We start from the raw sequence: 14,936 nt of genomic DNA on the forward strand, positions 1-14,936 counted from the left end.
CCTTGTGGAGTGATTTATTTGTGATATCTGTCAGGGGGATTGTTATCTCTTCTTTGCAGATCTTGGTTAGTTTTGCTGATATCTCGTCAATGCCTGAAGAAGTTTTTTGGTTTGAGTGAGTTTATGGCTTTTTTTATATCAGAATGCGTCACAGGTTGAAATTTAAATTCAAAATTTGCTGCTGGTGCTGGTTTCGTCTTGTTGTGAGGAGTTTAGGCTGATATTACTGGCTTGTAGTGTTCTGTCTGCAATTGTGAGCAAAAAAGTTGTTGAAGCAATTTGCTATGTCTGCTGGGTCTTGTATGATTTCATTGCCTGTTTGTAGCTTCCATTCAATGGTTGTGTTTGATTTTGCCTTTCTTTCGTTATTTATTACTTGCCATAGTGCTTTGGGCTTGTTATCAGCTTGTTCTATGTGAGCTGTTGCTCGTTCTCGTTTCAGAAGCTTTAATCTTATGTCGTAATCTTTCTTTCTTGCTGCTGCCTCTACCTTGTCCTCAATGCATCCTGTAAGTTGTTCTCTTTCCAGAGCTTGGATATATATATTCTTTAGTCTTGTACATTCTGCATCCCAGCACTGTATTTTTGAACAAGGCTTTCTATTTGTTGTTATTTGAGGGCATGTTCTGTTTAGTGTTTGCTGCAGGATTTCGTGGAAGTTACTATAGGCTAAATTGGCGTCATTTGTTAAGAGTACAGAGTCCCAGTTTTGGCCCTGAAGACTTGTTTTGAAACGATCTGTAGATTTTTGTTAAATATCCTTTTCTTTTCCCTTTCACGTGGTGGGTTGATATTTTTTGGCTTTGCACTGAGATGGCTTGTGCTGTGTGGTCTGAGAGGCCTGATGTTAATTACAGCTGTTTTGGATGAGATGGTCGTCGATATTTGTACAGATCCAGTTAATAGATTTGGCCGTTTCAACAGTGATTCGCGTAGGCGGTAGGTTCTCTCGGACAATACCAAAGGAAGCAAGGAGTTCTTCAATTTTGTTGTTTGTCACTGTTTTCAACTAAGTTGTCAACATTTATATCTCCCATAAGGATCGTTCTCCTTTTTGTTTGTAGAGCGATTTCGAGTTGGGCTGATAAAAATGTTGACTGCATGGTTCAGGTTTCCACTTGGTGGTCTGTAAACTCCCAGTACTTGGATAGTGTGTTTTTTCATAGCTATTTGAAATAGGGCCGATTTCACATATCAGTTCTGATTCAGCTCCGCTCGTGTTTAAGAGCTTTATTTGATTTTCTATTTCCTTTTTTGCATATCCCAGAACACCCCCTTTTTGGTGATTTTTCCTTGTGAAACCTCCGATTAGAGAGTACCCGTCAAGGTTCATGTAATGTAGGTTTTCTTCAAAAATGCCATGTTCTGTTAATATTATAAGGTCCGGGAGGTGATCATTCAGGAAATGGCCCAGCCTATCCAACTTATTTGAGAGCCAATTTAATGTTTTGGTGCATGACGGTGACTTTGTGTGGCCCATGATATGCTTTAGATTGTTTTTGGTTTTTTTGAGGTACGAGTTCAGGAAGATTAGAGTTGGAGACTTTGGTTTGTGTTTTTTCTATTGGGAACTGATGTGTGGCTAAAAAATGGGGTTGTGATATGTTTTTCCATGGAGTGTTCTGGATTACAACTGGTTATTATGTCTGTGGTTTTTGTTCCACGAGCAGTTTTGAGGATGGGGATAAGGGTTATTGCTTTCTTGTGATGTGGGTTCAGTAGGAGTGTCAGTGGAAACATAACTTAACTCTTTTGAGTTGAGGGTGTTTGCATGAGTTATCCATTTGCTCAGTGTGTCATTTGTATTTGGCCGTGATATAGATAAAGGATTCCGTGTGTCTTGTTATTGCTACCAGACAGTGAGGTTTTGAGTCATATATTTCTTCAGGTTTTCTGGAGGTGCGTATTACTGCTATTTTCTCAGCTTGCCTTCCTTGGAATTCATGGATAGTTTTAGTTTTGTATCCTATGCGGTTAGTTCGCGTTTTCTCGGACTGTTTGAAGACCAGGCAGGTGTATTCATCTTTTTCAAGGATTTCCTGACTATTCTTTAAGGCCTTTATGTGGTTTGAGACTTAGTTCCCTTTCACACTCTGCTTGTTGTCTTCATTCCATGGCTATAACTGCTAGAGAGGAAGAGCTGCTGTAGTTCGTGTGCATCTGTATGACATGTTAAGCACCTTGGTGGTTGTTGCTATTTCTGAGATTCTGTAGTATTTTACTTCCTGATTTGTTCTATTTATGTATGGGAATTTGGTTGGTATCACCGATAAGCATTACTTCAATGCATGTCCTGTCATGGAGATTGGCTGACCATCATTGAAGCTTATCACTCTGTAGGCTGCACAATATCTCTATTGTCTGCCGGGGAATGTAAATGGTGTCATCTGTATGATTGTCTGTCTGTCCATTTATCCTAAAGGTCATCTGAAGAATGAAATGAGTTGTATTTGAAATTTTGTATGGAACCTCAGAGAAACCGGTTACATGAGTCACGTGATGTGACGTACTCCAAACTTATAACTTCTAGGAAAGGAATGAGATCAATTTTAAATTTTAAACTTGACTGCACAAAAAAAAACTTTTGTTGAAATTAATATTGAATGTAACAATGAATCAAGAATATTGACAACTTTATGTAGTGATGATAAGTAAAATAAGTTAAGTAGAAAATGTTGTATATAAAATATCCTATTAATCTTGTGAAAATTACTATACCAAAATGTGATGAAAAGAATGTTCTTAATTCTTTTGAAAGATATTTTTATTAAATTTGAAACACTTAAAAATAAAATACATAATTTTTTAATGAAATACAATGAGAATATTGTAGGTCTTTTATTGTTAAAAAATTATTATAATTCTTGTATCGATAAAATTGACCTATTTTTTAATTATAGTAATTAAAAACTAATTTAGTAATCGCTCATCTAAAGACATTGCAAATTAAACATTGAGTCTTGGTTTTATAATTATCTATTTCAAAACTGTTAAAAACTATAGAGCCTGGACATTTTATGCAAGTAGGCTAATATTGCAGAGTGCTGTAAGTGAGCCAAGTGTTTGATCAGCTGGTCTGACAAGTGGGCCGGTCCACCGCCACCACCTCAGCCTCAGCCACCGCCGACTTGTATCTCCGCTATAAATAATTTGTTTGTTGTGAAACTGGTTTTATTTAATCTCCAGGTTGGCATCAAGGCAGCTTGGCACCTGTCTGTCTCAGAAATGGCCTAAATACTTTACCGATTGTCTTTGTCCTGACCCATTCATACTGGCCACAATGACCAAGTGAGGAACCCTGTTAGTAATGGTTTCCGCCAAAACGCCACCCAAATTTATTTATTACAATGTGCTTCATAAGAAAACATTATGCAATAGTAATACAAGCTAAATGGGATGATACATTGTACAATAAATAACACAGAAAACTATTAACATATAACAGGTACCAATAACAAAACTAAATTGTAGCAAAATTCCCCAACAGCATAGTACTACTTAAAAATAAATTTAATAAAAAAATGAGAATGTTAAAAATACTTACACTTGTTCTAATATGTAAAATTAGTTTGGTATACTTTTTGATAGAGTGTTTTTATCTATAATATTCCAGAACTTCAAAACATGACATAATGAAACTTTTTTTCTATATGTCGATATGATTACTATTGATTTTGCTCATTAGTGTTAATATATATATTTAGAAACCTTACAACACTTGACTTACCATAAGACTTTTATTGGAGAGACGGTAGACACTGAACCTTGAACCGGGATAAATATAGTGTGGTTCAAGAACTCCGTTACAACAGATCAAGCAATCTTTAATACAAGTGTGGCTCTTTTCATTTCTCTTATGCACATATCAATAATAATGTTCACGGTGCTGCAAATAAAGAGAATGTCTTCTCCATGAAAAATCTCCAAACAATAACCAACAGGTTTGAATCCGTCAGTTGAAGTGAATTATGTAGATAGGGATCTTGACATCCTTGTCATCAGATTACAAGTTAAATTCTTTATTATTAAGACAATAATCCCCAGGAGGATTTACTTCCGGCTGGTTTATACCTTCTAGTTGAACCTACACTGGGTACGGCATAAACCGATGTGTCACTTAAATCTGAGCAACCTTATGGATGTCCAGGAGCGGCACATCACTAACCGCAAATGTCGAGATTCTGGGGTGTAAGGGTAGATCGATAGGTCTAGTCTACTGCGGGAGATGGCTGTTGGAGTTAGTGGAATTCACTAAGTATCAAAGATTCTTGCTAGCCTACACATAAAGGTAGGCACCTCCTGCCTGTTTTGACCGGTTCAGAGCTGGCTTCCTTTTTTTCCGAGGAGACATGGCTGAGATTAATACCCTAGATTCTTCCTCATGGTTCTTGACAAGAGGCGGCCCCTACTCCCAACCTTTCCCACCCAGAATATCCTGTCACTCCAGAAGTAGCACAAAGGTACTTTTAGGACTATATGCAATTTCTACTCTTCTTGTCCTAAGGGAGAGAAAAAATTGAGACAACGAATTGCATAATTTATTTTGTTGCTTGTTTTTATTCGATCAGGAGAACCCCTCACTGCACTTTGTCCAAAAAGGAGCTTTGGGCTGCTTTCATAGTGACAGGATAATCAGGATAGGTAAGGTTTGGGGTAGAGATTGCCTCTTGTCGAGACCCCATGAGGAGGGTTAACAGGCACTATCTCAGTCTTGTCACCTTGAAAGAAAAGGAGGTCAGCTCTATTCCAGCTCATATTCCAGTCTAGGCGGACATGGAAGACCGGCAGATTGGGGGACAATACTCCCTCATGTTTAGGCTTAAAAGAACTTTTAACATTAAGGGACCCTCACCCACTCCAACAGTCATCCTCCACTCTAAACTAGATCTATTGGCCAGCCTTTTTACCCTAGTATTTCAACATTTGCGGTTAACTATGTGCCACTTTTGAACATTTATTGACTTACGCAGATTTAAGTGATTCATCTGATTTTTCTGTACATATTATAGCTTGTACAAACCAGCCGGAATAAAACTCTCCTGAGGGTTGAGTTTTAATGTTAGTTCATGATGTTTAAAACAACAAATCTGAGGGAATGTAGAATTAAGTATATTTACAAAGTAAGCAACATTGAACAAAATAAACTAATTTCACAGCCCTTAAGTTATTGAGGTAATATTGAGTCTTCTTCTACTGATTGAAAACCAGTTTAAAAACTAAATAATGTAAAAATATACTGCTAACTGTCTGCTTTTACAGAGACAGTCCTTATAATATAGGATGGCATGTCATTTTAGTTCTCATGGTTTATTGCTTCGTTATAATTAATAACACTTTTCAAGAGATTGGTGTATGCCATTTCAAACTATTCAACGTGATGTAAATTTTTCTATTTCATTATAATTGGTTAATTTTATCAAAATCACAGTAGCCATGTTGCTTTATTAGACCATTAACAAAATTGTTTATTTAAGATAATAATAAAGTATTTTTAACAATTTGCCTATAAAGTGGAGTAATGTTTGATAATGGGAGTGTAATCACAGACCACTACTGTGTCCTTCGATAGCGAACATATTATACACAAGTACTACTCTGGGTATAGTACACAATTTTTAACACTTTGGCTACAAAGTGGAGCATCATCATCATACACCACTCTTGTGCCCTTCAGTAGTGAACGTAGTAAACATTTTATTATTGTGAAATGTTAGATTCAATTATATATTCTGTTCAAATATTACAACAAGAACGTAAAAAGAACTTTTCAAGAAGTGCTGGGCCATTTTCCAAGGATATTGTTTGGGTTTTTTTACGTTTTAAATACGAACATGCCTTTAAATTTCAGTATCATATTTTTTTATAAACATTTCCTTTATAATCATTTTGGATTTAGAAAGATTATTGTGTAGACGTGATAACAAAAAGTTGTAATGTTTCTAATTAATTGATTAGGTGTATATGTAAAACGTAATAATAAAAATTCTAAAGTAAGTAAATATACTGTTTAAAAGTTATTCGGAATAAGATAAAATGTTCCACCAAAGCTTTTTGAAAAAAAAAATACAATTTAAAAGTCAGCTAACACGAACAATGTTGGCTGATTTTTCTGACTTATATTTCTCATACTTCTCACAATCTTCCGAATTAGTGGTGTTAAATCTGTCAGTGCATGAAGAAGTTCTTACTGTTTTATTTTACAAAGAATGCAAGTATTGAACAAAACCGTTTGGGTGTAACATAATGAAATGAAGACATTACACAGGTTGATGCTAACATTTTGAGGGTTAATTGAAATTAGACAATATGTAAGGCTTCTATCATGTTTTCAAGTTCATTTTACTTAAAATCAAATTTAAATCTGATATTGCTTTCAGATGGTGGATGATGATAATCTAAGTACAGATCATTAACTGTCACTTTTAACCTATCAGTGATCAAGAACTGTAACAAAATAACCATCATTTGGCTCTTATCCAAGAACTAACAAGTGAATATAGCTTAACAGTGTTCAAGCTACTGTCCTTGTACATGGGGTACAGCACAAGCAGTTCTAGTAACCAAAATAGAGATAATTGTCACTTCTGTCCTGTAAGAGATCAATAATCACATCAAAATAGCCATCACTTGGCTCACTGCCTTGGTGTTTCTGAGGTAGAGAGCCTAATAAACTTTCATCCACTTACACCAGGATTACTCTAATACTCTTCTTCCTTCAAAGTTGTCCTTATTTCACATTTTGTTTTATACTGTCGTTATTTTAGTGACAAAATTAATTTTTAGAGGGTTTAGATCAAGTTAGTTTTCTTTATTTTTTCAGATATTTAGTAGTAATTTTTTTAATTGTTAGATTTGAAAAATGTTATTATAAAACAAGGAGTAACAAGAAAAAATTAATAACTAGGGGATTTATGGTATTTCTGGATTTTAACACTACAATTGTTAATATTTTAGTAGGTTATTTAGTTATTAAAATTACTTCATGGGTTCATAACAGAAACAGTGAAAAGATTTTTTTTGTAATTGACTTTTTACATATTTGATTGTCTTTTAGTTTTTGAACACAGTGATATAAGTTATAAGCTCTTTATAACAATTTTTAACATGATAAAAAACAATTAAAAGTGCTGGTTCTAAAATGTCCTATAGTATAAAATTCACATCTCCCTATTTTACTTAATTTATAAACAAACACTCAAATAATTATTAGAGTGTTTCTTTATAAATTAAGTGTTATATTCCAATAAGAAGAAACTGGTAGAATGTCTTCGTATTTTGTTTCTGTTTCATATTACATATAATTTTATATAATATTCTTATTAATTTGTTAAGTATAATATTCGTATTTGTTAAGTTTCAATACGTAAGGAATAATATTCCAGAAGGAAATATATTAGTCGATTGTTTTGAGTAATAGTTTCCAAGTACCAACACACTATTGTCTCTTTTTGTTTGAAATTAATATATTTCAGGTTCTATCATGTTCTTTTTCTTCTTTTTTTTTTGCTGTTCAGCTTGTTTGGTTTTGTGATCTGTATGATGGGTTTCAGGAAATCCACTGTAATATATCTGGTATAAATTAAGTCCTGATACGCCTGGATATATTCCAATCGGATTGAAGTATTGATGCACAACCCTTACCAGGATAGTAAACAAATTTTCCCCCTTTGAAAAGAAGGTAGAAGGGAGTAACTTTAAATTTTCAAATTGCAACTGCAATCTTTTGACATGCCCTTTTAAAGGTCAATTAAAACTTTTGTACTTACTTGTACTTGAAGTCATATCCAGTTGACCAATGTTGGCGTTGGACGAGTCACAGTGCCTCTTGTAGTAAAGGGTCACTTTGGTTTGGGGGGAGAGGGGCGTATTTAGGGATGAACTCTTGGAGTTTTCGGGTTTTGAGTTTTGAGTTTTAGGATTGGGATTGGGCAGGTCTATGGCAAAAATTTTCAAAAAATTCACCCATTGAGTATTAACTCTTGGTGATAAGGAATGATTTTAATTCACTCTTAAATTTTTTCCCATCAGCAATGTTTTTTATTTGTGTAGGCAGAGATTGAAAGATTTTCAGACCTGCATATTTTGGCTTATTTTCAAAAATCTTTAATCTGTGCTGTATAGAAAAATTGTTTTTGTGTCTAGTGTTATATTTGTGTGTTGTGTTTACATATTCCAGGTTATTGAGTTTGATGTAAAGCGAAATTTCAAAAATGTAAAGGCAAGGTGCTGTTAAAATTCCCAGATTTTTGAAATGATCTCTGCAATGAGCCCTAGGTGGAAGATTCAAAAAGGCCCTAATGGCCTTTTTCTGCCAAACAAGAATCCTTTCTAGATTTGACTCCCTATTCCCCCATAGGCAGATTGAGTAGGAGATGCGCGACTCGAGCAAGCAATGGTATATATTTTTAGATAGTTTGTGGTTTTGAAGTTTGCTGAGGTTGCGTAGGACATAAACGCCCTTGGGCAGCTTATTTTCAATTTTTGTCAATTGCTCACTCCAGTCAAGACCATCGTCCAACATCACCCCTAACAGTTCTGCTGTTTTTGTGACTCCCAACTCAGTTTCACCAATGCATACAGGCCTGTCAGCAAATGGCAAGAAAAAGAAAAAGAAACACAATGACACTAATAAAACAACTCTACAACGTTTCTAGCAAAAGTTAGGAGCAAATGACACAAGAAAAATAATAATCTGAAGAGAATAATAATCTCCATAAATGTCAAGTCTAATGTGTGTTATTTAGACATTGGGTCTAAGCAGTAGAAAACTATAGAATTAGTCATCAGCGGCGAAGTAGAGGAAGAGAAGCAGTGTAGACTGCGTCTCACAGGTCATCTCACACGGTCCGTTTCATTAAATAATGTTTGTACAATGTAATGATGCTCTACCCTACAAATGTCAAGCTTAATGTGCGTTATTATTCTCCCTCAGTGTTAGTATTGGCAGTTTAGACATTGGGTCTTAGCAGTAGAAAACTATAGAATTAGTCATCAGCGACGAAGTAGAGGAAGAGAAGCAGTGTAGACTGCGTCTCACAGGTCATCTCACACGTTCCGTTCCATTAAACAATTTTTTTACAATGTAATGATGCTCTACCCTACAAATGTCAAGCCTAATGTGTGTTATTATTCTCCCTCAGTGTTAGTGTTGGCAGCCACTGAAATGTCCCACTTGCCAAAATAACAAACTAAAATAATATCTGACTAAAGACCAATAGGTGCACAGAGCACAGTTTGTGAGGGAGATCCCACTGCGGTTCTCAGTGCTTTGTAACGTAAAAATAATTGAAGATTACTTGTAATTCACCTTGAGTGATCTCCCCACCTGTAGAGACCTGAAAAAGACCAATCTTTTTTTGTCTTTGAAAATTTTAATTTTTTTACCCTCAACACTTTACCATAAAATATTTATTCCGATCTCTTTTATGAAAATTATCTTAGAAACTGTGAAATAATTTATTTTTGTAAGTTAGTGACATTCGCTCTTTCAGTTATATGATATATCATATTTGTTTCTTAAAAAAAAAAACATTCACATGTGAATGTTCCCATTTTTTGTAGGTGAGCACATATAACTTTGTTACTTTAAACATTGTTAGATTATTAAAAGCCATTCCATTTTTATAAATTTTCAATGTTACGTTCTAAAAATATTTACGTCATACGGTTTACTAGAATTTATAAAGCAAAATTTTATTGCATTTTGTTGTAATAAATACAAAAAACACACTCTCGACAAAAATAAAAACTAATATTTACTGTGATGTTAAAGAAACTTAAAGAGTGATAAGTCAGGGAAAGAAAATAAAATTGCCAATTAGATAAGTTTAGTAGATGATAATATTAATTATATGAATGTCCAATACACACTTATGAACGAAATAAAGTGCAGACACTCATGAACCAAACACAATTGATTGCACAAGTCCTAAAAACAGCACCATCTCTTTCTTTTTGGGTTTTCTAACAAAAAATTAATGAGAGGAACAACAAAGCCAGTATGCTTTGGACAAGTAGTATCAAAATAAGGAACAAGTTTACAGACAATAAACTTATGTCAGGTGTCACATTTATCAGTAAATAGACTGATTTCTATATAAGTGTTTGAGTTGATTACTTTGTAACTACAGGGCTTCAGTAAATATTTACACTTTTTAGTTATAACATATGAAGTCTCCATCAAAATTAGGGTTTCATTACTTTTTTCAGAAGATTAAGTGGTAAACTCAACTTATGTATAGGCAGATTTTTATTGGTTAATCAAAATTTTATTATATTAATTTTTTAGTGATAGGTGGTTTCAGTATTTTCTTACAAAGACTTAAACACAGAATTTTATGACTTTTCACTAGACATGCAGAAGGTCTTCCACATGGCATTTTAACAAGATAGATGTATTTTCCTTCAGTTTTCATAAGATCTTATTTGTTTCTGGTGATTTATTTATCTCTGATAATTTTTTATATAAAAACAGGTATTTTGGTTCACACAATGAATTCTTTTATCTACTATTTATTGATAAAGTTACGTTAAATGCTACAAAATAATAACATCTATTAATGCAGTTTTTTAATCTTAAAAGAATTCTTCAATTTAGGTATTTAAATGTTTTTAGATTTATGATTAAGCATTACCAATATGAATCTAACCTTTTTAAGAGAAAAGTTTGTAGAATATCATGATAACCTTGCAGCGTTCATTGATCTTAGTAGAAGTTAAACACCTTTGTTTTAATATTATATGGTGATAAACTGTATATAATAGAGTTAGTTAATAAGTGTTTTGTCAAAAAAATGAACTATTTTGGGTTCAAACAAAGAGTGTTTGATTACATTTAAAATGACCCTAAAAGAGCCCTGCTCAATTCCCTTGATGCTTAGAATCTCAGAAGCCACCCTGAAATCTTCCCAAGAGGTGAAAACAAATTTATTTTCATCACAAACATTAATCATCTTGTTCTTTGTTGGCGTGGAGGAGAATGCAATTTATTTGACAAGCGTTGATGATGTATGGACCATTGTATCCGTTGTCCCTCAGTTGTCAGAGTAGTTTGAACTCAGAACTGGAGTCTCAACTGTGTTAATGTCGTGTAAGGTCAATAGGAAAGTTGCACTTGATATCATAGATAACTGATGTAGATTTCTTGTGATTAAAAGACAAGCATTGATAACGTATGGACCATTGTATCCGTTGTCCCTCAGTTGTCAAGAGTAGTTTAAACTGGGACATAAGAGGGATCTGGATTAAAAAGAAGCAAAGATGTGTGTCTGCATATAAACTTAGCTTGTTATCATGGTACTTCTAGAAATATTATTTAAAAAAGTACAAAACAAATTGGTGCAAGAATGAACTCTTGAGGGAACATTTCTCTAAAGAGAATTAGATTTTCTTCTGATAACTGGTACTTCAAATATTTGTAAATTGTCATAATTAATAGAATTTAATAAATTATAAATTGTTTAAAAGTAGTACAACTGAAAAAATATCCTATTAAAGGTAACATTGATTGCACTACAAAAAATGTAATTTATCAACTAACCTGTAGATTGCGTCCCAAAGACTCTATTGAAAAAACAATCACTCCATTAAGAGTGAGAATGACCAATCATCGGTTTGATGTTGTTCATCAAAATTATGAGAGACCATTATCTGCTCATGCGATTCAACATAATCAAAATAAATTAGAAAATTGCTTCAGCCTAAAAGGAATTTACCATTTAGAGCCAAATTCCAATCAAAATACTAATCTTATAAATTTAGAAACGTTGAAATCGCACATCAATTAATTTTAAAATCAAGGCAACCAGATGGGTTGAACCTAAGATGATTCTCTTTTCCTTCTTATACAAAAAAATTTTAGTTCTATGTAAACATTTACAAACATTCTACATACAGCTGATTGGAATCTTGTTGTTTATGGTATTTATTTGTTAAAATTTTATTTTGGTATGTTTTTAATTCTTGGTTTGAGTTCTGTTTGTATGTTTTTAATTCAGTGTGTTTCTGATGAAGGGCTCTGAGAACTCGAAAATTAAAACATGAGCACTGGATATTCCTTTTTTGTCTAAACTTTAAAGTACTTAGAATAGTATTGAAGCCGATTGGTATTACAGAAGATATATATATATAGCAGGACCTACATTTCTTTAAGACTTTTAAGCCGTAAAACCTGAAGATATATATATAGCCGTGTTTTTTTTACGGCTTAAAAGTCTTAAAGAAATGTAGGTCCTGCTGGGAAAAAAATTACACTTGATTTTGTAGTTAGGAACTCCTTAATTTGAGAGATTGATTCAAAGATATGCAAGCCAGCAGTGCATAATGATCTGAAACTCCAGAAGACGAGAATTAACTCAGATATGTTAGTGAAGATGTGGTGTGGTGTCAGACGAGCCCAATGTACACTGCCTCGTTTGTAGGTAATTATTTTGGGTTCCAGTAACAGCATCAGCAATTCACCTGCAAGTGGGACTATCAATCAATGACTGAGCTTTTAAACTTTCTAGATGTTTTGAACCAAAGATGTGATTTGATTGTGGCTTAAGTTTTGGGTTTCTTCTTGACTTGTATTAGCCTTTGTTGTCTTCTGTCCTGTGGAAAAACTTTGATGTAACAAACACTTGGTGATGATAATAAAACAGTGTTGCTTTAATACAGAAGAGCATTTCAACAATTTTTAACAAATTCTCTGTCTTTGGGTTTTTAAGTTTTGAAATTAGTCAGTTGTTTGTTAGGATGAGATTAGAGCTTGTAGTTTAAATTCTCTGTTCAACATTTCCTCAGCTGAGTTCTCACGCAAATTATTAAAAATGTGTATGATCTGTGATATTTTCAAGGTCTTCTAATTTTCACCTGTGTGTAGCAGGGCAGAGCGGGGTGGGCCATGAGGGAGCCCTGAGATGGCAGAGTGTTGCTGCTCCAACATCTCTATCATGCAGCTGTTCCATGAGCTCAAACAGAAGTTTCCTGCTGTCCCAGACAGAGTCGTCACAGAGTGTATCAAACTGGTAAACTCCTCCACATTCACTGCATGACTGAGTGTTGGAATTGTTTGACTACCAGAGATTTCAGATGTGAGATTGTTAGCACATCTCCTGCAGTAAATTAGTCAGGGAATACAATCTTCAGCCGGTAATGTTGCCCAGATTTGTGCAGATTAAACATTGCTTGAAGAGTAAACTAAGGATGTATATCACAAATCAAACTATCAACAACATTTGTTCCTCTCACTAACAGCTGAAGTTGCCAATGAATTCTCAACGACATAAGGAGTTTCATCAATGCTATCATGTAACTGTAATTGTCTGCATTAGCTGAGCTTGTCAAAGGATTTTTCTACTTGTCAGTTCAGAGGCTTAGCAGTAATGTGCCTTCTTCAATTCGCAGACTAATTAACTCAACTCAATCACTTAGACGTGATCAATACTGAGCATATCTCCCCATAACTAAGCCTCAAAGAATTTGTCCAGAAGCGTTTGAGAATAAATGAGGAAGAGTTCACACTAGAATAGTTTCTCAGCGTTGCGTAGGGAAGCTACTTGGCACTGATGAAATATTTTTACTTCGCCTAGTCTCAATTACCAAATGCTTAAATAGTAAAAAATGCTGAATGGGTAAAATCTTGCAGATACATTTTTTAAATATTGAAAATAGGAAAATTGTGTGACACATATCGTAGAAATCAGGTTTTGTACTATAATATCTTTCTTACCAATATTTATAGTGTAATTTTTTACTTACATTTATTTATACTTATTTCATACACACATCATATATACATATTATTCATTACATAATCCATGAAGAGCACTTATTTTAGACCAACTGCTAGGGACACTTTTGTACACTTGTCTGATGCTATGCAGCAGTATTCATCTCAGGTTATATCAGCATTATCAGCAATTGCCGAACTAAACCGCCTGGGCATTTTAATTGGTGTGATTGTGTGTTTTCCTTGTGTTTTACTATTTTGTTAATGGAGGTAGTGTACATAACCTAGCTTGAAGGAAACAGGATTTTTCCGGACATTTGCCATCGTTCAGTGAAACAAGAAATCAGTAACACTACGTTTCGAGATCTGCAATCTGATCTCTTCTTCAGGTAAAGAACTAACCTAATAGCACTTTATTTATTTTAACCTAGTTTGTAATTACGTATTAGGTTAGTTCTTTACCTGAAGAAGAGATCAGATTGCAGATCTCGAAACGTATTGTTACTGATTTCTTGTTTCACTGAACGATGGCAAATGTCTGGAAAAATCCTGTTTCCTTCACAATCCTTCCATCGTCAAAAATAACCTTCTAACCTAGCTTGTTCTTTGTCCTGATTTATTACCTGCTCTGAGGAAGAAATTAGTGATGGGAAAAGGTCATATTTATTTATATGATGTCAATTTTTCCAGTGTTTCAGGTGCTTTTAGGTAAGTCCTGGTTCTCTATGAACATTTCTCATATTCACTTTATAGTTTGAACAAGTGTATATAGCCTATTCACTAAATCTGTTCTATCTAGCAAATTAAACATTAATATAGAAAATTTTAGTACTTCAGATAATTTGTTGTTGAAATAAATAATTGGAACTCTACTAAATGCGTTGTATTTATGACTTTATTCTGCTATTTTTATGAATTTTCTCTAGCTTTCATTACTTTAATGTAAAACTTAGATTCTTTTTTGGTAGAATAATTTTGTTTTTCAATTGACCATTACTAACTACCGAACTGTTATCACAATTCTTATGTTTTAAATAGTAATTTAATACAACATCAGTACACTTGCACTTTTCTTGTATAAAAATTTGGTCTTAATCAGATCACAAGTTTCTGAGTGTATTATTAAGTTATTGTTTGTAAATTATATTATTTATGTGTCTAAATGCAGAAATTAGCTACCTAAATTTTAATGTAACCCCCATTGTTGTAACTTTACAGGTTACTT

At 33.7% G+C, this 14,936-nt stretch overlaps 1 protein-coding gene across 3 annotated transcripts in view; it reads left to right on the plus strand.

Moving 5' to 3' along the window:
• Positions 1-14,936, plus strand: part of LOC124363075 (TGF-beta-activated kinase 1 and MAP3K7-binding protein 2) — a 107,762-nt gene that overhangs the window by 10,652 nt on the left and 82,174 nt on the right. Inside the window, exon 2 of one of the 3 annotated variants that reach the window (XM_046818165.1) lies at positions 12,863-13,007. The exons of 1 other annotated variant lie outside the window; for it this stretch is intronic. In XM_046818165.1, the coding sequence (XP_046674121.1) occupies positions 12,900-13,007 (108 nt within the window). In that variant the 5' untranslated portion in view covers positions 12,863-12,899. The remainder of the gene's footprint in view (positions 1-12,862; positions 13,008-14,936) is intronic. One more of the 3 variants, XM_046818163.1, reaches the window with a different exon arrangement.

The sequence above is a fragment of the Homalodisca vitripennis genome, chromosome 5 (assembly GCF_021130785.1).
Source record: "Homalodisca vitripennis isolate AUS2020 chromosome 5, UT_GWSS_2.1, whole genome shotgun sequence".
Classification (NCBI taxonomy): domain Eukaryota; kingdom Metazoa; phylum Arthropoda; class Insecta; order Hemiptera; family Cicadellidae; genus Homalodisca; species Homalodisca vitripennis.